The sequence below is a fragment of the Phalacrocorax carbo genome, chromosome 3 (assembly GCF_963921805.1).
Source record: "Phalacrocorax carbo chromosome 3, bPhaCar2.1, whole genome shotgun sequence".
Lineage (NCBI taxonomy): Eukaryota > Metazoa > Chordata > Aves > Suliformes > Phalacrocoracidae > Phalacrocorax > Phalacrocorax carbo.
The window spans coordinates 254,216-277,152 of record NC_087515.1 but is presented as its reverse complement, the minus strand read 5'-3'; the positions used below and the strand labels follow the sequence as shown (position 1 = coordinate 277,152).

At 45.0% G+C, this 22,937-nt stretch overlaps 1 protein-coding gene across 3 annotated transcripts in view; it reads left to right on the top strand.

Annotated features, from left to right (window-relative positions):
• The window catches only part of LOC104045786 (sodium/potassium/calcium exchanger 3), a 273,214-nt gene that overhangs the window by 131,933 nt on the left and 118,344 nt on the right, over positions 1-22,937 (top strand). For 2 of the 3 annotated variants that reach the window (XM_064445490.1, XM_064445500.1), the window contains exons 7-15: positions 4,769-4,843; positions 9,680-9,705; positions 11,393-11,446; positions 13,016-13,149; positions 16,298-16,458; positions 17,040-17,316; positions 18,887-19,053; positions 21,391-21,505; positions 22,380-22,492. In XM_064445490.1, coding sequence (XP_064301560.1) covers positions 4,769-4,843; positions 9,680-9,705; positions 11,393-11,446; positions 13,016-13,149; positions 16,298-16,458; positions 17,040-17,316; positions 18,887-19,053; positions 21,391-21,505; positions 22,380-22,492 — 1,122 coding nt within the window. Of the gene's footprint in view, positions 1-4,768; positions 4,844-9,679; positions 9,706-11,392; positions 11,447-13,015; positions 13,162-16,297; positions 16,459-17,039; positions 17,332-18,886; positions 19,054-21,390; positions 21,506-22,379; positions 22,493-22,937 lie in introns of all 3 variants that reach the window. The other variant, XM_064445489.1, reaches the window with a different exon arrangement.

Below are 22,937 nucleotides of genomic sequence, written 5' to 3'. Positions count from 1 at the left end.
ACTGACCCAGATTCTCTGCTTCTGGATGCCTTTTGACAATCCCTTAAATGAGAATTTAAATGTATTGAATGAAAACTTGAGGGAGCAGCATCTGCTGTGGAACCACCCGGTTGCCTGCCTGCTCCTCTCATCCCCAGCCTTAGCAGAGCCTGGCAGTGGTACGTATTGCCTTGGCTTCCTGTGTCTGAGGAGCAGGGGAAAAACAGCAGCAGGGAAAAGGGGGTTTGTGTTTGCTGTCTGTTTTCTTCACCTGTCTTGCAGAATTGCCAGGTAAGGCTGTCTCAGTTTACAGTTATCTTTCACAATGTAGCTGACTCTTAGAAGAAAAAGAGCTTTGTGGCTCTCAGTACAGCCTCATCCAAACCTTGCGGAGTAAAATTCCAGACAGGTGATTAGTTTGGGAAGACCCTTGGACCCCAGAGCTGCATGGGAGGCCAACCCAAAATAGCGACCATGGTCAGTCACTAAGGAGCGTTTGCTTGGGGTGCAGTGCTGTAGGAGATGTGTTTGTATTAGAACTATGTCTAATGAATTAGAGTTGTTCTACCACTTCCCTTTAAAACTCATGAGAAACATTCATCTTTGTCCAAAAATGCATTCTGCTGAACAGCAGTCCATCTCTGTCAAGATCTAACGTCAATGAACCAAACTACACACAAGGAGTCAACAACACCATGTGCGCGTCAGCCAGGAAGGAGGTGTTTCCAGCTGTGAGGCACTGAGCACTGGATGCACTGTCGGCACATCTCTGTTGATCTCCATAGAGTCTTAAGGCTAATCGCCACAGGGATTGTCTTTAATCTTTTGACATCCTTGCCCATTAACAAATCAAGTTATTAGCTCTTAATACCTGAAAATCTAGACCTTCTGTGCCAGAGGGTAATAGAGAAGCAAGATTATGAAGACTGCTTCCAAAGCCTAGCATTTCCAGGCAGTGTTTGTAGCTGATCATTCAGCCCAAGAATGCCAAGCAAAGTAACGGGCCATGAGAGGGGGAGAAGCCCTGGAACAATTCAGAGTGAAAAAGATCCCGGAAGAACGTGGAGGGGCTTAGATAACGTTCAACATGGTTCCCCTGGAAAGTTGAGCAGAGAAAATATCCAGCAGCATATAGCTCTCTGGACTGCCTTGCTGCCTTCGTTGGCAGCAGCAGCACAAACATCCTTACTAAGGTAGCAGCAGCTGTGTTCTGCGTCACACACTTCATCTCAGGCCCATCACTGTAGTGGGGAGAGTAGGCGAGTGGCAAGCTTTAAAATAGCCAGCTGGATGGCCTCTGTCACCAGGTCTCTTCTGGATGGGAGAAGAGCTTCTGCACTACAAAGGGGAGAGAAATAATTTGGAAGAGCAAATGAGAAACCAAATACATACTATGGGTCATTTAGCCGTAGGAATGACGTTGCGGCATGCAGGTGAGTGTGCACTATGGGTCCTCATCTGTGTTGGGGTTGCTCTCATTTAAGCCTGGACTAAAGAGATCTTTTCAGCTCTGGGGATGCCAGATTTAGCCCCCAGTGTAGTAGTCAGGAGAGGGCTAATGGTCACTTGTCTGGGGTTTGAATTTCGAGTAGTTCCTTCAAATGGAGGGAATGTGTAACCTGGCAATCGGTGGTTTTACAATTGCCTCCTTACACTCAGCTCCCAAAAGACCAGCTCCACATTGGGTTACAGTATTGCTGATTTAAAACTCAAATTTGATCGTGTTTTTACCCAAGCTGATTGCTTCCCTGATTTCCTTTCTGTCTTAGTCTGCTAAACTGTTAACAGTGTGTTAAGATTTATGTGGAGTGCTTGGTTGCTGCAAGACTATATGGCACAACTTTGGCATTCAAGGTCTTGACGGTTATAACTAGACTACGTGAGTCTTGTCAGTAGGCTGAAAGTACTGCCATTTCCCTCAGTGCTAATTAGCTCCTTTTACCCTCGCTGCATGGTTACCTTATGTGCATGACTTTCCTATATCAGACTGCTCTTCCCAGTGATCAAATAGTTCAAAGACTTTAGTTAAATGACTCAAGCCCTAAGGAGAGCTGAGATTTAATCGCCCTGTAGTTATTGCATTAGGGAGACCTACTGGGATGTCTGTGAAATGTGAGCTGTCCATACAGGTCCCACGCACAAGCACGTTCCCTTCAATCCAACCTGAAATCAACGCAAGAGTCCTTGTGATTCCCACAATATCTTAGTCAATGACTTTATTGCACTAGGTCCCTGCTAGGTAGTTGCATTTAAGCATCTGGATCTTAATGTGCTCTTTCAGGTGTCAAAGAACAGAAGAGATACTAGCTTGACTCATAGTAACGGGGACATCCTGCTTGCACAAGTATGCTGTGCTGCATGTTTGACACCCCTTAAACCCAGGAGAGAGTTTATGAGAACAGCGACAGTTGCCAGCAAGCCTGCTCATGTGGGGTTTGTCTTTTGTTTCAGAAATGTTCTAACTTGTATTATGCAGATCTTAAGTTTACAGCTATAAAACCCCCACCGGCATCCATACTGAGAAGAGTGCATAGGACCTTAAGCAGTGTCATAAAAGCTGAGTGGAATAATGTAAAATTATTTTATAAACTGTCTTACAAAAATTGCTCAATCAAAATGAAGGGACCCACTATCTATAAGATGTGAGATTTAATTAAGGATCTCTGAATAGAAATATGAACCCAACTCCAGGTTTCTACATTTGGAAATTTCCGCCATAAAGCATCTCCATTCATCTATCCCTACATGCATTCAAATGTGTTGTCAGCCAGTAGAAATCTAATCTGACTCAAGGACTTTAAAGGCCTGCTTTTTTACTTTAGATAGGAGTTTCTTACATGTCAGTGGTTGCATAAAGAGACTCTACACTGGGAATGAATTACATCAACTTTAAAAAGCCATAGCATTAAGAGGCTGCAGAGATTTTTAAGTATCTTTTTATAGCATTTGTTTTCCTAGCAGTTCTGGAAAATTCTAATATTGTGAGAGTTAATATGCAGAGAAATCAGGGAAACTATTTGTGCTAGCACTCTGAAATAGGACCCTTTTTTAGATATCATAGAAATGAAAATGAAGTTACTGTTTGTTTGACTGAATTCAGGCACAAGCATGACTGGAGGTTGTGGTCAGAAAATTTGTTTATACATTCAGGGGCCAGATCCAAATCAGTGTAAATTAGCCATCTCCCATCTGCCTCCTTGTGGTTGGTTAACCACCTGTGAAGGTTGCAACCCACGGTGTTTGAAATGCACTCCAGAAATGGGAAATAAAGATTTGAGGAGAAGCTTCTACTGAGGGGACTCCCTGAGACTGCAAAAAATGTTGTAGTGAAGATGTTACCACCACATGACTGCTTTTAATCTGCCTTTTTGAATACCATTAATGAAGTTATATGCTAACTTATTCACTGGTACTTTCTTCTTCTAAGATCGGAATTGCAGGCTCGTTCAGCCTACAGTGACGATTCCTCATTTCTGTGGCTTTGGAAGGTGCTAAGTGAAATGAACTGCACAGCAATCTCATATTCTCTTCTGTTGCATAAAAATTCCTGGGTTTTGTTCTTAACACTCTGCTGCAGTATTAACTTGAGTTGTGTCCCAAAGCCTGTGCAAATGGACACAGAGCTGTGGTGATACCTGTCCGTGTGGTGGGTGAAGCTGTGGCTCTGCCGAGGTTCAGGCTAGCAGCGTGCTGGGATCTGGCTGCTCTGTGCTATCAGACTCTTGTTTTGCAGTGTGACTTCTGCTGCCCAACTTATCCTCCCCTGAATCAGTCAGCATGGGTCAAGTTGCCATTTTTAGAAAGGACAAGCCCATCATTCAGCAGTCAAAAATTCCTGGAATTTTTGCATGAGATGTATATTGTGTATGAGATGGCAGCAGCTGGACTCACAGTGGATGTAGGCATGTGGTGGTAGGACAAGGATGGGGAGGGACCACATCGCTAGGCAGCAGCTGGAGACTGTGCCTGGTAGTGCTCCCGTGCGTACTGGACCATTGCATACCTTGTGCTCTTGCTTAGCATCTCAGGCTGGTTTCCTCTCTCAAGGAAGGCAGGAGTCCCAGACTGAGGGAAATTAATACAATAAACAGATGTGGACTGTGGGGTGTGTGGAAGAAGTGGTTGTTGTCCTGTTCCAGAGACTTGACAGGGCTGTTCATCTCCTGTGACCATTCTCTGTTGAGACACTCATTGCTGAGTATCGGTGCTGGCATAGGAGGGCCATGCTGGTAAAGCTGAGCCCCTTCCTCCTGCCCTGACAGCAGCAGCACTCGCAGTGTCCTCTGTGGCAGGCTGCCCCACACCTGCCTGTGGTTCAGCCGCCCCTGGCTGCAGCACACAGCCAGACCTGGGGGACAGCTCAGCCTGTAGGGAATGTGGTGTGTGCGTGTGGGAGGGATTTCAGGGGGAAAGGGTATCAGGTAGCCAGCTCAGCTCATGGGAAACTACTCTGTCACCCATAAATACTTGAGACTTGATTCCCCTTTCCATGGCTTGGACAACACTGGTAAGATTTAGCATGGCTGTGACTGCATGGAAGTCATCTGCTGCCCATGGCCTTATACATTTTACTCTTCAAATTTGGCCATCCCCCCATCTCCCTATGGGCTGTTCCTCGAGCAGCTGCAGAAAGCCAGCGCGTCTCCTGGCTTGGATCTCCTCTTCATGTCCCAGCATGTGTGGGGTCAGCTTACACAGAATGATGGGCTTACCTTTGGCACACACTGTTAGCATGGCAGTCATGCTGGTGAGAGCCTGGCTGATACCCTCTCTTTGCCTGTTTTCCCAGGTCGTTGCACTGTCATCATGGAGTCTCTTGAGAGATTCAATCTACTATACACTGTCTGTTGTTGCACTCATTGTGGTAAGTTTTTGAAGGTGGTTTTTCTGTGGAAGCCCATGTGTCTACTGCCACCTGTAAAGGGAACCTGCTAAGAAATCATAATCTTGTAGCTAAGATCCTAGCTTCAGGAGTCATGTGGTTTTCTGCTTGTGGAATAATGTACTTGTGTCCTCCCTGGTTCTGTAGAAAACCTTGCCCCAAGGGTGGGAGATTGAGGAGTGTCCAGAGCACAGAGCGATAACTGGGGAGAAGTGCTGTGTCCCAGTGCAGCCGCAGGGTCCAGAGCTGAAACCCCATACTGCAGCCCTACCTGACAGTGACCCTCACATCTTCCAAAAATGATCTAACTGACCTGTAAGGAGGCAGCATTTGTGCCCAGAGGAAAGAGATCCTCAACAACTACAAAACATGAAAGTTAGTTTTTCCACACATAATTGGGGCAGGTATTGTTCAGTGCATACTAGCAGCAAATCCTCTAATGAAGGCTACAGTTTCAGAAATTCGTAGCGCTGCTCCTAATCTAGCTTTCGTCAAGCTCAGTAAGTACTCAGAATCTCTCAGAATCGGACTACACAGTGAAAAAAATGTTAGCAGAGGTGTTTAGATAAAGACAATGCCATCAGTGCAGCATTACCTTTGCAACCAATACCAAAAAATGTGAGGAAATATAAAAATGGAGTTTCCTGGTTAACAGTTGCTACTTTCTTTTCCTTTTTTTTTTTTTTTTTTTTTTCCCCCCTTTTTTCCTCCCTGGCCTAGTGTAGGACCCTAGGTTCCCTAAGAAAGGAAGGGTGGTTTTATGAGGTTAACTTCCATATGTAAGCAAGAATGGAACCTTAGAGTCAGAAGATGAAAACTTGCATTTCTGAAGTTTGCTCTCCTCCTATTAGTCACAGTTTCAAGAGTGTGTTTTGGTTTGCCTTCATTCTGCACACGCCCATATACTATACATATTCTGTAGGTACAAAGGCCTATATCTGTCTAATCTCAGAGGGTTTGCCTCAGCCTGTTTGTACTTTTTTTCCCCACACTGCAAGGTCATGCTTTTTTGCACCTGGTGAAAAATAACTTCTCTACAGAATTACTAGCAATGAGCTGGAAAGCAAACAATTTTTTTTTTTGCTTTGACAGTTTGACAGTAACCTCATACCAAAAACTGTATCTAAGCAACGAACTTGGCCACACCCACCTGTTGTAATAAATTACATTGCACGAGCTTAAAGACATCTAGCAGGCATTGTCTTAGTTTTCTCCACAGGAAGCACAGATGTGGGCAGCTGCCTGGCATTTAGCCTCCTGTTGTTTGGATTGGGTGTTTCACTTATTGCATGGTGGCAGACAGGTTAAAAATCTGATGAATCTGTCACAGTTTTTAAATTCTTAAAGCAAGGCAAGTTTTTCTCATGGCTGGTTTATCCTTGTGGTTGTCAGCTGCTTCAGGATCTTGAGAACCATTCTCTGTTTTATTGTGTCCAGTGCATCCCCGAAATTCCTAGCTACCTATCCTATGTAACAAGAGAGTTGTATGGCTCATTGAACAGGCAGCTCTGTTATCCTTAAGACTTTTCTTCTATACTTTATTTCTGTATAAGCTGTTCTTCATAATTACAGAACTGCAGAAGTCCTTTTCTTTTGGGAGTGTACCCCGTAATACCAGGATATTGTTACTTTTTTTTCTAAGCCTCAGGTTAGCTCCTCTCCAGATGAATGTCCCTTGTTCTGCTCATCTTATCAGCTGTGAGTTTCAGGGTCCTTCACGCAGCTGGGGCAGCAGGACTGTGCAGCTTCAGGCATTAACGAAGGCTTGAAGGCATTGCCAGAACTCTTATTCCTATGTCACAGCACTACATGGCTAACTGTGGCCTGGCAGTTGTGGAGCGCATCCCACTTCTCTTCAGCATTACTCCACATCAGTCATTGGAAATAACTTAAACACCTGTTAGAAAAAACAGAGAAAGATGGGAGGAAGGGAAAACATTTTAAATGGTTAAAAAATTAGCTCGCAGCTGATTTACCAACCCTTTTATATGCAATATTGCTCTCCAGTTGATGGCAAATGAGGATTTTTCCTTTCAAACACTGCTTCACTTTAAGAAGTTTCTCTTCCCCTTCACTCACCCAGGGACCCCTAGTTTCACAGTGGCTTGGATCTTTCCTGTCCTTTTAAGGCAGAATCAAATTTAGGTGGCAACACATTGTTATTCAAATATTGACTCTCATGTCCATGATGTCTCTACTGGGAGACAAGCTATGGGCTCGATGGAGAGCATAGCACAACCTGCGTGCCATTCCCCCTTTATTACATTTCTCTGCGCCTTAGAAGGCACTTACATGCTTTGCCATATAGGGATAATTTGCCATATCAGGGCATTGAGACTTTGCTGCAGCTGAAATACAGTCATCTTTCTTGAGGGATGATATCACTTGAGAAGGTTGCTTTCATAGTATTTTAAACAGCAGCTTGTGGTGCTGTATTATAAGTTGTACTCCACTGGTTTCTTTACTAATCATAAATATACCTGAGGGGAAATAAATACATTCCTGCCAATGTTGAGAGTCAGCAACTTTAAAAAGCTTGATATTCCGCTGGGTAAATCAATGTGACTTTATCTCCTTCCATTACCACTAGCAAGGGAATCGCAGTGCTGCAGTAATAAATAGCAGAGCAGTATGAACTCACCTGTTTGGTGGTCTGGGCCATTTGGTAAGAATGAGTGAACTCTAAATCACACAGAATAGAAGTGGATAAACTGCACTTACCATACTTACCTCACCTTAGTTCAGCCCTGTGATTTTTTTTTTTAAATCTTAAAATAATATTATAAAGCTATCTTGTTGTCTTGTACAGCTTGGCAAAACTGTTACTCCTTATTTCCCTTGAAAGGAGAAAGATGCCTGTGTATCTTGATTTGAAGGGACATGGTCAGAGTCATTAGTGACAGAAGTGGGATGGGTGCTATTTTTAATCACAAAGGTCAATGCACATGCTTTCCTGTCCCATTACACCAACACATTGTAACCTAAAACAGGCCATGTCAGATTGGATCAGGGTGACTGGGAGGTGTAAATTATAACACATGTAACATTTTGTGGTCATGTTTTCTTCCAATAACCAATGTAACTATTGCTTGATGCTGGCTGTCATGCAGGAGTTGCTATTTTCAGGCTATATAGGTGAAGTGTTTCACTGTGCTTTCAGAGGCTCATTCCCTTTCCCTCCCTTTTCTCCGGTGTGCTGTTGTGGATGTTTTCCTAGTGCAAATACAGCATTTCTGCGTCTCTGCGCAGCGTGGAGCTGAAAGCAGGTGCTTTGGAAGGACTGAATGGAAAGCAGGCTCCTCGCTGAGGCTGACTAGGTAGAGCAGCTGCCCTGGCTTCAGGTTCCTGTGTGCAACCCCAGCTCCAACATTTCAGAGAGGGCCCATGCTGCCAGGAAGGACTGGCCCTCCCAAGCACTCCCAATACAGGCCAGGCCGGCCCTCCCAGGTGCCCCGCATACAGGCCGGGCGGCCTGGGGCCCTCCCAGGTGCCCCGCATACAGGCCGGGCGGCCTGGCCGGCCCTCCCAGGTGCCCTGCATACAGGCCGGGCGGCCTGGGGCCCTCCCAGGTGCCCCGCATACAGGCCGGGCGGCCTGGGGCCCTCCCAGGTGCCCCGCATACAGGCCGGGCGGCCTGGCCGGCCCTCCCAGGTGCCCCGCATACAGGCCGGGCGGCCTGGCCGGCCCTCCCAGGTGCCCCGCATACAGGCCGGGCGGCCTGGCCGGCCCTCCCAGGTGCCCCGCATACAGGCCGGGCGGCCTGGCCGGCCCTCCCAGGTGCCCTGCATACAGGCCGGGCGGCCTGGCCGGCCCTCCCAGGTGCCCCGCATACAGGCCGGGCGGCCTGGGGCCCTCCCAGGTGCCCTGCATACAGGCCGGGCGGCCTGGCCGGCCCTCTGGCCCTCCTGCTGCTGCAGCAGCTGTAGCAGGTGGGCCATGGCACATGGGTTGAGCTGTGCTGATTCCCCCCACATTACAAGTGACAGCTGAGACCGGCAGCAAGAGTAGCCTGCCACAGATGTCCACCTGAGGTGGAAGGAGAACCGGAGACACAGGGGTGTTGCCAGCAAGGGAGGGTGGCAGCCCCCTCTGCTCCCAGCAGGGCTGGTGGTGGTGGAGAGTGGACTGGGGAAGGGCCCAGCTGTGGAGCACTGCAGCCACCTGCTGGTCACCTCCCAACATCTGCCTGTTCAGACCTTCCAGAAACCAGGCGTAGATGGGCAAACACCCTTCACCTCTTTGGCATAGTGTTGTTTCTTCCCCAACATGGAGCATCTTACACAGGAAGATACACTGACTATCACAGTAGTTAAAGTAAGCTAGCGTGGTGATCACGTAGATCTTGGGGAAATAATGCCTTGGGCCCAGTTTCTAGCCAGCAAAATTTTACAGCAGCTGTGGAGCTGGCTGTAAATCTACATACTGATTGCCCGGTTGCCACCCAAGAACAGGTCAGGGGAAGAGGACGTGTCTCTGGTGAGACCAGCCATGCAGTTCAGGGGCAGGTACAGCCCTTCTCTGACTCACTTCTGTTTTACCTGTAACCATTTCTGCTTTGCTGCTGCGATAGCCCCGGTTATGCAAGGATCCTGTTGTATTTGGGAAGGAGTTCCTTGCCTGCCTTTACTAGGAGAGAGAAACTAAGAGCTGAAAAGTTCAAACGCTGGACAGGAGGGCAGTGCCAAAACAGACCACAGTTTAATCCCATTGTCCTGGCCCTGGGTTGCTCTGCCCGCTCTGTTCCCTGCTCAGGTGATGAGCTATTTTCCACTGTGATTTCATGTGTAACATTCCTATTTTTAAACCTTCTCTCCACAGTTTATTTATGATGAAAAAGTTTCCTGGTAAGTGAATCCTTTTTCTTTTCATTTTTTCTGGTTATACCACAAAAGCTGCAATAAGTAGGGTTCATCAGGAGAGGAGGTGAAAGCTAAGAAGTTCTGCAGGGCGATTCAGGCAGCAGTTTCCTGCTGTGTGAGAAACCTCAGCACAAGATGGGCTAGAATAACTCATTTTCTGAGCCAGAGGCAAAAGCCTAGGAGAGCGTCACTCAGACTGTTTCCCAATACAGCAGTGGCAGCTGGTGCCCTCTGCCCACCCTGCAGCAGCCGGGGGATGGCAGTGCACTCAGCAGAGGCAGACCACTGCTTGAGTGCCAGTGTGCCAGGGATGTCAGCCGCCTGGGAATGGAAAGGGCCACCCAAGCATTTATAAATATGTGTGTTCCAATATTTGGATTTTTAATTAATAATTTAAAAAACAACAGCTCCTAATATTAAAGAGTGGATGACCTGTCTAAAGAAAAATATATATATGTTAATATCTCCATGAATGTACTTAAATATATTTTAATAGGTATGATAGGCTAGGAGGACTTCAAACACTTTTTAAAAAGTGTACTCTCAGTTGTTTTGCTTTCATGTTTTTTTTTTTCAGCACCTCTCAGGGCTTGTAGAGTGACAGCGGTAGCTTTGATTTCACTCACAGCCAGTATTATTTAGATTACAAGCACTAGGGGGAGTCAGGCTTTTTGGGTTGCATGTTTTCTTAAACTTGTTCTCACTGGGGGATTTATGTTTAATTTCAAAGAAGGATTTCTGAAACACTGAGTTTTGCAATGGCTTGTTTTTCTTTGTTTTGTTTTGTTTTTTTTAACTAAAATTGACTCAAGGCCCAATTGTGTTTGACTGTGCCCTTCAACTAAAACACATCAATGCAGAAGCAGAGTGTTGAACTGCCAGAAGCAGGGAATGAGATATTGATATGGTTAGTGCAATGTCTCAAAATCCTTAAAGAGAAAGTGGCCCATGAGTTTGAGTATATAGCAGTCTCATAATGGATGATTTCCATGAGGACTAGCGGTTTGCCATAGGGAAACTATGCAGATACAGTGTTTTAGTCAATGAAAAAGATTACCTAGAAACAAGTTCTAAAAGCCATATTCTATTTTGTTTTCACACAAATTTCATTAGTTTGATACAGAAACAGTGCAGAAAAAAACCTGATGATACCTAATCAGCAGTTTAAACTGCTGCCTGCTGCATTCTCAGTGGTTATGCAGCAGCAGTAGTGAAGGAGCAGCTGCCCCTTGTTCAGCTTGTCTCAGCATGATTGGTGTGCTTTAGAACGCACAAAAAGCCCAACAACCTGATTTACACCCACACAGGCAGAGTAGGATAGCTGCTCCCCTCCCTCTGCCACAGCACCCATAGCTATTGTCCTTGCAGAACTGTCAGTGTTCCGTGGGTGCGCAATTTGTTCACTGAACTACTGGGTTTAGTCACTTGTTCTTAGCTGATGGGTTGATTTGGCCAAGTAAAAGCAGAGCAGAAGTCAAGAAAACAAAGAAGGCATCACACGTAGATGTATGAACCATTTCTTTATGCATCCCCTTTTCTAGAGGTGTGTTAAGACAGCCCAAGGAGGCCTTTCTGGAAGTTTGTGGTGTGACAGATGGGGGAATGGCTGAACTCAGGCAGCTGACTGCTGTGCCCTGCTCTAATGTGTTTTCTATGTCATTCTTGTTTGCAGGTGGGAGTCCTTAGTCTTAGTGCTGATGTATGTCATCTACATCATTATCATGAAGTAAGTCAAATGCGCCCTTCGCTTGTTTAGATTGTAAGGTTCCCTCCTCCAGTGCATTTCCAGGGATTGCAAAGGTAGAGAGAACTGCAGCTTGCCAGCAGGGCTTCCATTGCATCACCCAGCTTGCACACCAGCAGCACCTCCTATAGCAGGGGTTAAAGCACCTTGCCCTGTCATGTACTTATCTGTAATTTATCCTGATGAGGCAGGAAGGGGCTGCTTCTCCCTGTACAGGTCTGAGGATCAGACATATAAAGGTGGATGGTGCTTTATGGATCTCACCCTGTGGGAACCAGCCAAGGCTAATGCAGCAAGTCTGTGGCAGAGCAGAGAACCAAATCCATCTCCAAGTCCCACCAAAGCAACCTCTTCTGACTTTGCTTTAGCATCCCTAGTCAGAAATAAACAGGTGGGAGATTCCAGTCTACTTCTTATGGGTACAAAACTCCACAGCAATTTGTTCTTGCTTGCTTGGAGACCCACGATAAAACTACAGCACAATCAACATTGATTTTCTGAGCATCTGACCTGTGTTAACTTCTTTCATGCAAGTCTGTGCTAAGAAAGCTAGTCTATTCTGCTGTTTGGTTTCCCTCCTCCTGCCTTGTTTTTAAAAGTCAGTGGAAAGGAAACCCAGATTTAAACTGGAACATTCAACAAAACCTACCAGCTGCCAAGCACACCAGTGGTCTTGTCTCAACAAGTAAGAGTAGAGTATTGTTTTGAAATGATGAATAGAGTAAATATTGTGAGAGCAATTCTCAGTGAGAACAGCAAAACACTCAGGCTGGGTTGAAGGGAACATGAGTCAGAATTCATCTCACTTCTAATAATTAGAAACTTTTTCTTTAACATGGAGGTTAGCTTCACCCTTGCAACAATTAACTGGCAAAACAGACAGTTGTAATGTCTGAATCTAGAATGTTGGTTTTTTTTTTCTGAAAGCAATGCTCAAGTATGAACAGATATTTCAGACCTGTTTGGATATAGCTGGGGAGGTTGTCAGGCTGGTTAGGGACCTCGGCCAGGTGTTCACAGTAGTCTACCCTTGCCTTTGAGTATCATGGTGAGATCCTCAGCCCATGTTTGTGTCAGCTCCTGGCTACTCTAACGAAAATAAGAAATAAAGGTGGTTTGTTTTTTTTTTTTCCCTCCCCGCCCACCAAAGTTGAGAGGGAACTTAGCATATGGTTTTGTGTTTCTGTGGTATGTCTTCACGGATAAAACAACACTCATGCTCAGGTGTGATGATGTGATAAATAAATTGGGATGATGACAAGTAATCATTATTTGCTATACAGAATATTAATTACATGTGATACATAAGCATACATGTCACTTAGGATTCATGTCTTGTATCTTTCATAGCCTTCTGGGTATGGAGAGGTTGCATTGTATACAATTTAGTTAAAGCTCTGGCATACTGTGGCTAGATTTCCTTAAAACCAGAGAGGTTTTCTTCCCTCCCTTAATAGGATCACACAGGATATGAGTCTAGGAAAGGAATAATGTCAAGAAATCCACATAGATGAAGCCAAGGTACATCTAGAGTTTGTTTTGTTTGTGCAGGTACAACTCAACCATACATCACTGCTTTGAAAGGAAGACAAAAAACTCTGCAAATATGGTGAACGGTTTAGCAAATAACACAGAAATGGATGATAACAGCAACTGCGATGCCACAGTGGTATTACTAAAGAAAGGTAACTGTTCCAGTAAGTCACCCTGCTTGCTTGCATCATTCTGAATGTTTACAAGTTTGTCCACTAGTTATGCAGTGTGGACAGCTTCTGTCTAATCAGCCGTGAAATAGGGAGGTGGCTCTTTTGTAACCCCCCCCCGCCAGATGGCCATGGCTCCTGTGCCCAGGGGCATGGCATGGTGACCCCAGCCACGGCATCCTTTGCTGCTGGAGGCAGCTCAGGCCTCCTCTGGGTAGTTCTTGCTGCTGGACAAGTGCCTGGCTGGAAGGACTCCTCCAGTTTCAAGCCTGACTTGCCCAGGGGCTACTTATTTAGACTGTTAGAGCCATGCCATTGTAAGTCCTGCTGTGGGCTTATACTAGCGTATGCTTCCCCCTCAAGTGAAGGGAGGGTGGGGACTCCGTTGGTCTAGGTAGCATGCTCTTACTGCACATGTTGTCTTGAATGTGCGCAACTTTTCCATGTAAATGATCTTTGAGTGGATTTCACTTTGGCTGAAATCTGCTCCCATTTGACTTCAGTCACAATCACACATAAAAATGATTGTATTTCTTCAGCTTAAAAAAATTCACCCACTCCATAGCTCAGCAGCAGTAGCTCGATGTGTGCATTTGCAAGCATGTGCTAAACTGTATTTACAGAAGATAATTTTTATTATCTTTGCAACAGACAACAAGCATGTGCAGTAACTGCTTGGGTTTTATATGCACCTATCATCAGGAATAACATCCCCTGCCTTCAGTCACTGGTTTAACCTGAGGAGGAGCTCTGTCTTGTCTAAAACAGTCCTGGTCTCTGACTACAGATGGGCTGCCCTTTTTGTTTCACTGGACTAAAAAAAATATTTTATAAAAATAGTTCTCTTTTCCTGCAAAGAGTGATTGAAAAACATAGTCTGTATACAGTAAGCACCTAAACATGAAACACAGAGGGGTTTATTTGCTGACATCAAACAACTGAGTCTGTGAGAGGCCAGCTATCATGTTATTGCTGTATTGCTGAGGGAAGGCTTTTGTGAGTGCTGTGCACACTGGTTTGGGGAAGCTGCTTTTATGGGAACAGCTATCTGTAACCTGGGGCTCTCAACAGCGAAACTGTGCTGGCAAAATGACTACACTCTGTGCCAGTAAAGCTAGACTGGTAAAACTCAGTAAGCATAAACACAGGCCATAGTCATCTAGGTTTACGCAGTGGCCTCAGGTTTATGCACAAATGAGGCAGTTCTGATTGCGGGATTTGGGTTAAATCTCCCCAGATTGCATCTTTGCATGACACTGCTCAGCTGCTGGTAATTTTTTGTTTTGGACACTTGCAGTTACTCAAACTGGCTGAGGAAGGAAGACAAAAGGATTGCTTCATTTCCTTGCAGATTGTTCCTGTATATACTTGGCAGTGGGCCACTGGAGGCCCAGATAGGCGAGTGGCGCTGCTGTGTACACCAGCCAGTAGCATGGGGTTGCAAACAGCATCCATTGCAACAGGTTGCCTGAGGGTTTCAGACACTACTGCCTGTTTTCCGAGGCCTTTTCTGAACAGAGGACCAAAAAGAATCAAACAGAAGGATTCCTGTGTTTGGGGCAGTTCCCCAAGTGCCATGCAGGAAATTCCAGCATGGAAAAAGTCACAAGGAAAAGCTGTCTGGCTGCTTTGATTTTTTTTTTTTTAATATGGATGTCCCCACTTATCTACCCCAATCCATGGAAACCTCCTCAGTCAGAAAAAAAAGTGACACTAAGGCCAAGGAAGTACTCTTCTGTAAGACTAACAATGATGGTAATACACAGTAATGCAATGAAACATTTGCCAGTGTTCAGCACTGATTTTAATAAACCAAAGCAGAAATGTGTCAGGGGTCAGGGAAGACCTCAGGTTTACCTGCTGCCAAGTCCCAGTCCTAGCCCAGAATTCACACCCGAGGTAGCATCCAGGCACAGAAAGGATGAACCCCAGCTGGAGCACAGTTCAGGTACCTGCCCCTGTCTTCTTGTTCCTTTGCTCCTGCACGTGCGATTGTTGCCAGGTTTGATTGCCCTTCCCAGCCATGAGCTGTGAGCCCAGGATGCAGGTACTTGCTTTTCATTTGCATTGGTACCCCACAGGAACACAGTGACAATTTCCTCACCCCTGTGTATGATTAATGGTGGGTGAGGCCAATATCCTCACACAAGTGTGTTTTCCCAAAAAGCAGGTTCATTTGCCCAGTGTGCAAAACACCAAACTGCACACAGAGTGGAGGTATTTTATTCAGTTCATTTTTTTGCAAAGATGGGTGCTAGGTGGTAACTCCACAAAAATAGCACACTGCACCAAGAAACTACAAGGCATTTATACAGTTCAATGTGTCAATAACAGCTAATATTCACACTCCCCAGCTAATAATTGGTTAGTTTCTTTCTCATTTCACCTTAAAGGTACAGCTCGCTTTAAATTTACCATGCATGCCCAGAGAGTAAGGGCCTTATTCAAGTAGGGGGTTTTCTGGCCTATGGGGATGATTTTTAGTATTATAATGAGGATAGTTCACCTAAATGACACTTAGTTTTAGTTCTTAACAACATCCCAGTTAGTTGTTCTCCTTGACTATATACTTTAGCACCCAGTTCTCAGCGTCTTCTGAGGTGCGATGTTCTCGTTTATCAGTCTCTCAGCTCTTTTCATGGATATAGTCATAAAACAAATGCTTCCCTGTCTCTCAGCTGCCTTCTCTGGCCGCCACATTCTTTTTTGCAAGACTCACATGGTACGTTGTTATTACTTAGAGGAAAATTCTATTTTCTTTGGGATATCAAGTGCAGATAATAACAGTGAATTTAATGCAGCTTTACTACACCACCATTTCTACCTTGGTGGAATAGCTGCTATGGAAGTAGTGATCTGCCTAACGCAGGCTTATGATGAATTGTGCAGAGCAGATTTAGTTCTCTGTAATGAGCACAAGTGGAGATACCATGTTGGCTATTTATTTAAAGACAGAAATGTAGGATGTGTAAGGACAGAGGAGGCATATTTTGAATGGCAGTAGCTGATGGAATGGTTCTTACAAAGGACTTCTGGAACTCACGGGTTTACTCTTCCAAGAGCCACATAGGGCAGAGAGAGAGAGAATTCTGGAAGAAGACCTCAGTTTATCTTTGTTTCTTGGCTGCAGGAAATTTCCACCGTAAAGCCTCAGTGATCATGGTGGATGAGCTGCTGTCTGCCTACCCACATCAGCTTTCTTTTTCCGAGGCTGGGCTCCGGATCATGATAACCAGCCACTTCCCTCCCAAAACACGTCTCTCCATGGCCAGCCGCATGTTAATCAATGAGGTATGTCTTTCTTTTATCTCCCTCCACCTCTGCTTCTCCTGAATTTGCCTTTTCCTTTAGCAGTGTTTGGGTCAAAATGGAACTCTTGTGTGTTTTCTGGATCCCTGATAGCATTTTCCCAGATTTTATCCTTCTGACACCAACGTTGGTAAATCATCCCTTGCTATCTGTCCCCATGGAGATTTTAGCAGAGGAAGTTTCAAGTCATCATGTGGTTAAGTTACCTGTAGCTGTTGCTCACAGGAGGTGCCGCCTGCGTTGATCTGACATTAATATCACTTGCACTTTAACAATATGGTACTCCATGGAGTCTGCACTTAGTCTGGCCCTTGTCTTAGAATACTCCTGCAGTCAATTCTGTAGCCACTGGTCCTTCTCTTCTAAAAGTTGTATCTGTGAAATTCAGTCATCTGCAAGCAAGCATTGCACTACACCTGATCAAAATTAATCCCTTTTGCTTTTAAAGCCAACTTTTTAAAGAACTGTGCACATCTCTCTTTCTCGTTCCTCCCTTTCTCTTTAAAAAATCACATTTAAAAAAAAATCTGTCTTTCAGCAAGAATTTTTGCCTGTATTTACAGAGACAAAGGCTGATCAACAGCAGGACTTACACCAATGGTGAGTCAGAAGTAGCGATTAAAATACCGATCAAGCACGTGGTTGAGAATGGAACAGGCCCCGGCAACTCTGCCGAGCGGGGTCTGAACAGCACACGGCGGGATGAAGATATGGCCGAGGCTGGGAACGAGACAGAGAATGAGAATGAGGATAATGAGAACAACGAAAATGATGAGGAAGAGGAAGAAGATGATGACGATGATGACCATGAAGGGCCATACACGCCTTTTGACCTACCCAGTAAGAAGCTCCCGGGTTTGTATTGTTCCAGAAAGCAAAACTCATTTTGGGTATGCCAGAAAGCATTGCAGATGTGTGTTGAGGTAGAAGTGCCTCTGAGAGCTCTGATCAGCCTGCACCTCCCAGCGTAGTTCCTGGTCACAGGTAAAAGATGAGAGGAACCGAGAAGCAGCAGGAACTTCTCAGGATGCAGACTGCTGGGCTTGGATGCACCTCTGCTGCAGCTTGTGTGTTGTCCCAGCACTGCTGCTGAAGTCAGAGGGGAGAAGCAGCAATCTCCATGGGGTGGTTCCTACCCCCAAAACCTGGGTCACCCTCTGGAGAGGCCTGTCTCTCTCTGCTAACTGCAGAGGAAGCTGAGGATGGTGGGGATGCCAGCAAAGTGCCTGAACATAGGTCAGATGCGTCTGCATCTAGCCCTTACCTTTGCTGGGAAATGAGGCATGCTCTTTCCTCGGTGGTAAGGTGTAGTGCTAGTGGAGACAAGGCAGCAATGGTGCTGATGTGGAGTGGTGACAAAAGAAGGTCCTAGGTGCCCCTGCTTCCTGCTGTTAACTAGGCACAGCCACAGTGTCTTCTCACTCTTTCTGGAGGGCTTAGAACAGATGTGTGACTTGTGAAAAGCCACGTGTGCCTCAGATTGCTAAGCATTGCACCTGCCGGATGGAGAGATTCCTTTTTTGCCAAGTCCCTCTTACCCCATCAGGGCTCTAGTCCCGGGACGATTATAGCATATCCCTGCCCTACCTATGACTCACACTTGCCACAGCTGGCAAGGTCTGCTGTGTTGCAGACAAGCCAAAATACTGTAGGGCCTGGTCCTGCCCTTCACAGGTGAAGATACATTTTTGAGAACTCATGTTCAGATCTCATTCAAACAGCATAGCTGTAGTTGGAGTAAGGGAAGAAAGTGGGCCTCAAGAGAGTAATCTGGATGTTCTGTGGACCATGACACTAGATTCATAGTATGGGAAAGGTTGGCGTGGACCTCCGGAGATCTCTGGTTCAAACCCCTACTCAGAGCAGGTTGCCCAAGGCTGCATCCAGTTGAGTTTTGATTACCTATAAGTATGGAGATCCCACAGTCTTTTTAGGTACCTGTTCCAGTGTTTGACCACCCTCATGGTAAGAAAAAAAAAAAAGAAAGTGCACAACTTAGGGTAGCATCTATTCTGAATTCCCCTTACTGCAAGTTGAGTCCATTGGCTCTTATAATTTCCTTGTGCATTTCTGTGAAGGGCCTGGCTCCATCTTTTCTGTACCCTCCCATTAGGTGGTTGAAGATGGATCTGATCTCTTTCCAGAACGTGCTTTTTATGTGGTACCTGTAAGAACTTGACCCAGGGAGGGTAGCAGGTATGCTCTGACCCATTACTTAACAAACTCTTGGGGAGGCACTTCATACTCCTTCCCTGTGCCCCTCTCTGCCCTCCCATCTCTGCCATCACACTGTGATCTTCTGAACAATGAAATGTCTTGTCATTATCTGTTTGAATAGCAGTTAGGCTGAGGTGACATTCTGGAGTAAAGCAGACTAGAATTGTGATTGTTTCCCTTTTTTGTTTTACAGCTGGCAAGACAGAAATCTTGAAGTGGCTCTTCACGTGGCCACTGAGTTTTGTCCTGTACTTCACAGTGCCCAACTGTAACAAACCCCACTTGGAAAAATGGTTCATGGTTACTTTTGCTTCTTCTACCCTCTGGATTGCAGCTTTCTCCTACATGATGGTGTGGATGGTACGTACCAACTAAAGCAGAAACCACAGCCTGGGAGAGGCCATGGAAGTGGGTTTTGTCAGCTTAGAGAAATGTGTAGTACATACCTGAATTTTTAAATGAGAAACCTTAAGTCTGCTTCCATTTCTATTAGACCTGTGCACACTGAGAGATGAAAATTAAGGGCCAGTAGTCATGGACTTTGAACTTGATTCAGGGCTGGAATTTCACTCAGATTCTTTAGCATGGGAAAAAATTACACTTGCACCAATTCAACACCTCCTAGTCGTGCAGGGCAGTGTAAAGAGGCCCTGATGCTAGTAAGAATCTGCCCTCAATAGCTTTTCCTTTTCTTGGAGCAAGCAAGCTTGAGACACAGAGTTGTGAATGATAACACTTTGAACTCAGCACAAATAAAAGCACGACATTCAGCCAAATTCTTGCACAACTACTCCAGTCAACATTATCCTAAATGTAGAAGGGGATAAATAACAATGAACACAAGAAAAGCCAAGCATAGTTGGCCAGTTCACAGGAGGGAAGTTTTGTGCACTGGCTGGATCACTGAGCCTGTTGGCTTGCTGCAGGCCTCATTACGTGGTACATGTAGGTGAAAAGCATAAGTTGTCCTCATTAGGATTACAGTAATACTGCAGCATGGATTGTGTTTATTTTGGGGTGGTCTGTACTCTTAAGCGGAACCAGGCAATGATGCGGCATTGGCATCAGGAGAGGGTCTAATAAGGGAAGTCTGTTTTTGGGCTGTTGCACTTGCGATGGAGTGCACGATCCATGGTCTGTCTCGGCATGGGACCCAAAGAGCATGGAGATACCTCACAAAAGCACTGGCCACTGCTTCCCTGCTGGGATGGGGAGGCAACAAAAAAATCTTCACAGCCTTCACAGTTCGTTCTTGTACTAAATGCCAAAATGAATGCCAGGCTTTTTCCTGCGAACCAATCAAAGCAGTTCCAGAAGAGGGGGGTTTGTTTTGTTTTGTTTTGTTTTCAATAACCCATGTTACCCAGATCAGGAAATAGAAAGTTACCTGTTTTCTTCTGCTTTTCACCTCGAGAATGAGGTGTTTTTCAAGAAAAAAGCTATCCTAGCTTTCATAGCTGAAATACCAGAGCCCACAGGGTCACTGTGCTGTTTCTAACATATGGTTCACATTTCTTGAAGTATGCTGCAGAGTTCAGAAGAGCAGTTAAACATGGCTAATAGGAAATGGGCATCATTAGACAAAGGCATCCAAAATTAAAAAATATTAATAATTAATTTATCATAGGCTGCATAGTAAGGAAAGAGGAAATTAAAGGTATCTCCTCTCTGCCAACAGTAATTGTTTGCAGTCACTTGGGGATATGTCCATGCATATGGCATTTTCATAGTATAATGAACCATGGGGTTGTTTTAGTGTCTGCTTAGCTATGTTTTGTATATAATAATGTCTGCAAACTTCAGCCAAAATCAGGAGACTGTTACACAGGGTCATGGGCCACCATGTAGTCTCTTTTCCAGGTTAGTGTCAGGAAAATTGTGGATGAAAGGTGTGAAGCAGTGTCATGGTTTTGGCTGGGATAGAGTTAATTTTCTTCACTGTAGCTGGTATAGTGCTGTGTTTTGGATTTAGTACGAGAATAATGTTGATAACACACTGATGTTTTAGTTGTTGTGAAGCAGTGCTTACACTAGTGAAGGACTTTTCCAGCTTCCCATGCTCTGCTGGGTGTACAAGAAGCCAGGAGGGGAGGGGGCACAGCCAAGACAGCTGATCCAAATTGGCCAGAGGGATATTCCATATCATATGATGTCATGCTCAGTATATTAACTGGGGGGAGTTGGCTGGGGGAAGCAGCGATCGTGGCTCAGGCACCGGTGGCATTGGTCAGCGGGTGGTGAGCAGTTGCATCGTTTGTTTATTTTTCCCCTGGGTTTCCTCTCTCTCTCTCTATGTTGTTGTTGTCCTAATATTATTACTATTATTACTATTACTATTTTATTTTAATTGTTAAACTGTTCTTATCTCAATCCATGAGTTTTCTTACTTTTGCTCTTCTGATTCTTTCCTCCATCCCACTGGGGTGGGGGGAGTGAGCGAGCGGCTGCGTGGTGCTTAGTTTTTGACTGGGGCTAAACCATGATGAGCAGCTAACCAATGAGGGTACATAGCAGGTTAGTGCTATCCTCTGCCAGGTGATGAATATACAAAAAAAGCCTGTCACTGCTTCTCTTAAAGAAAGTGTGAGTTTGCATTCAGCAATAAACTCTGTCTCACTGCGTGTTGCAGAATTGGGCCAAGCTGGTCTCTGATTTTAATTCTTGTAAACAGCTTGGTGGTTTATTTTCTCTCCTTAGGTGACAATCATTGGCTACACACTGGGAATTCCAGATGTGATCATGGGCATCACTTTCTTGGCAGCTGGAACCAGTGTGCCAGACTGCATGGCAAGCCTTATCGTAGCAAGGCAAGGTATGTTCATCACAGAGATGTCATACTGTTATGGAAGTGTTTCCTTTTGTCCTCTTCCTCTCCAGGTAGCACCGATGTGTCCTGAGTGTTAAAACATACAAAGCCCTTTTCCTGAGGCTGAAATTTAAAACAAGAACAAAGGAGGAAATTAATTGTGTTGCTATTGCAAAGCAGCTAACAGGTTCTTAATGACAGCATGAAACAAGTTTGGCACTATTGTCAACTTCAAGCCTTCCCCAAAAGTCACAACATTTTTCTTAATTTAAATATCAGTGGTATAGAAATGTTCAGAACATGGCATAAGGGTCTTTCAGGTCACTTCCCAGATTTTCTCCACAGTCATAAGGACTGGAAGATACTACTGTTTTTAAGGAAAACGTTGCCCCCTCCACTTTGTGACTCCAGTAACAGATGTTTTAAGAGAAAAAGCAAGCTGTCAGTACTGCTTTGGGGAACAAAAATAGTGGCTCTTCATTGAAATAACAGGCTACTTAGTCTACACACAGACCTATTCTAATCAGTCCAGTATCGAAACTCATGTGTCATGGTTACAGTAAAGCTTCAAAAGCCCCACTGAGCATGGCACAAGAGTGCCGGCAGGTCACAGCCAGTGGCCAGGGTCCCCACAGCAGTGGAGGATTAGTTGAGGGAGGTTCTTAGATGATCCTGGAAGGCAGATTCAGCCCCTTCAACCCTGCTGGCCTTGTATGATGGGTAGGGCAAAGGTGAAAGGGAAGGGATGGGGTGAGGGGTATTTACCTTAACTCTTTGCCTTAATCCATGGAAATTGTCTGGAGTAGCTCAGGTTAATCTATTTCTGTTTAAAAGGCTTTTCTGAGACATGTCTGATTGTACGTGGTTTCCTTTTCTGCAGGTATGGGGGACATGGCTGTGTCCAACTCCATCGGAAGCAATGTTTTTGATATTTTAATTGGCCTAGGCCTCCCATGGGCTTTGCAGACCCTAGCAGTGAATTATGGATCATACGTAAGTCCTACATTTGTTCACATTATTCTTTTTATTTATTGATTGATTTTTATAAAACAGATCTATTTAAGAAAAAAACCCGAAGTCCAAAATGCTGTCGACGGGTTTGGAAGAAACAAATAGTTTTGCTCTTAATATTTGGGAGAGGTAGCAATTAATTGTCAGTGGACATTCCCCATCCTTTGGAGGCCAAGTACTTCCATTTCCTCCTTAAAGGCAGCAGTCTGTCCTGAAATAAGCGAATTCACTAGAGTATACGGTATTTTCATGCACTTGAATATACTTCAAATAAGGAGTATGATCCTGTTTTTAATAAGACGGGGAATAAGCACGTAGGTGGAAAGTAAAGGATAGAGCAGACCTGTAGGGATTTTGCTAAAAAAAAAATAAAAATATCTAGCATTACTAAACTGTTAACAACACTGGAAGACGCAGGAAGCTGTTA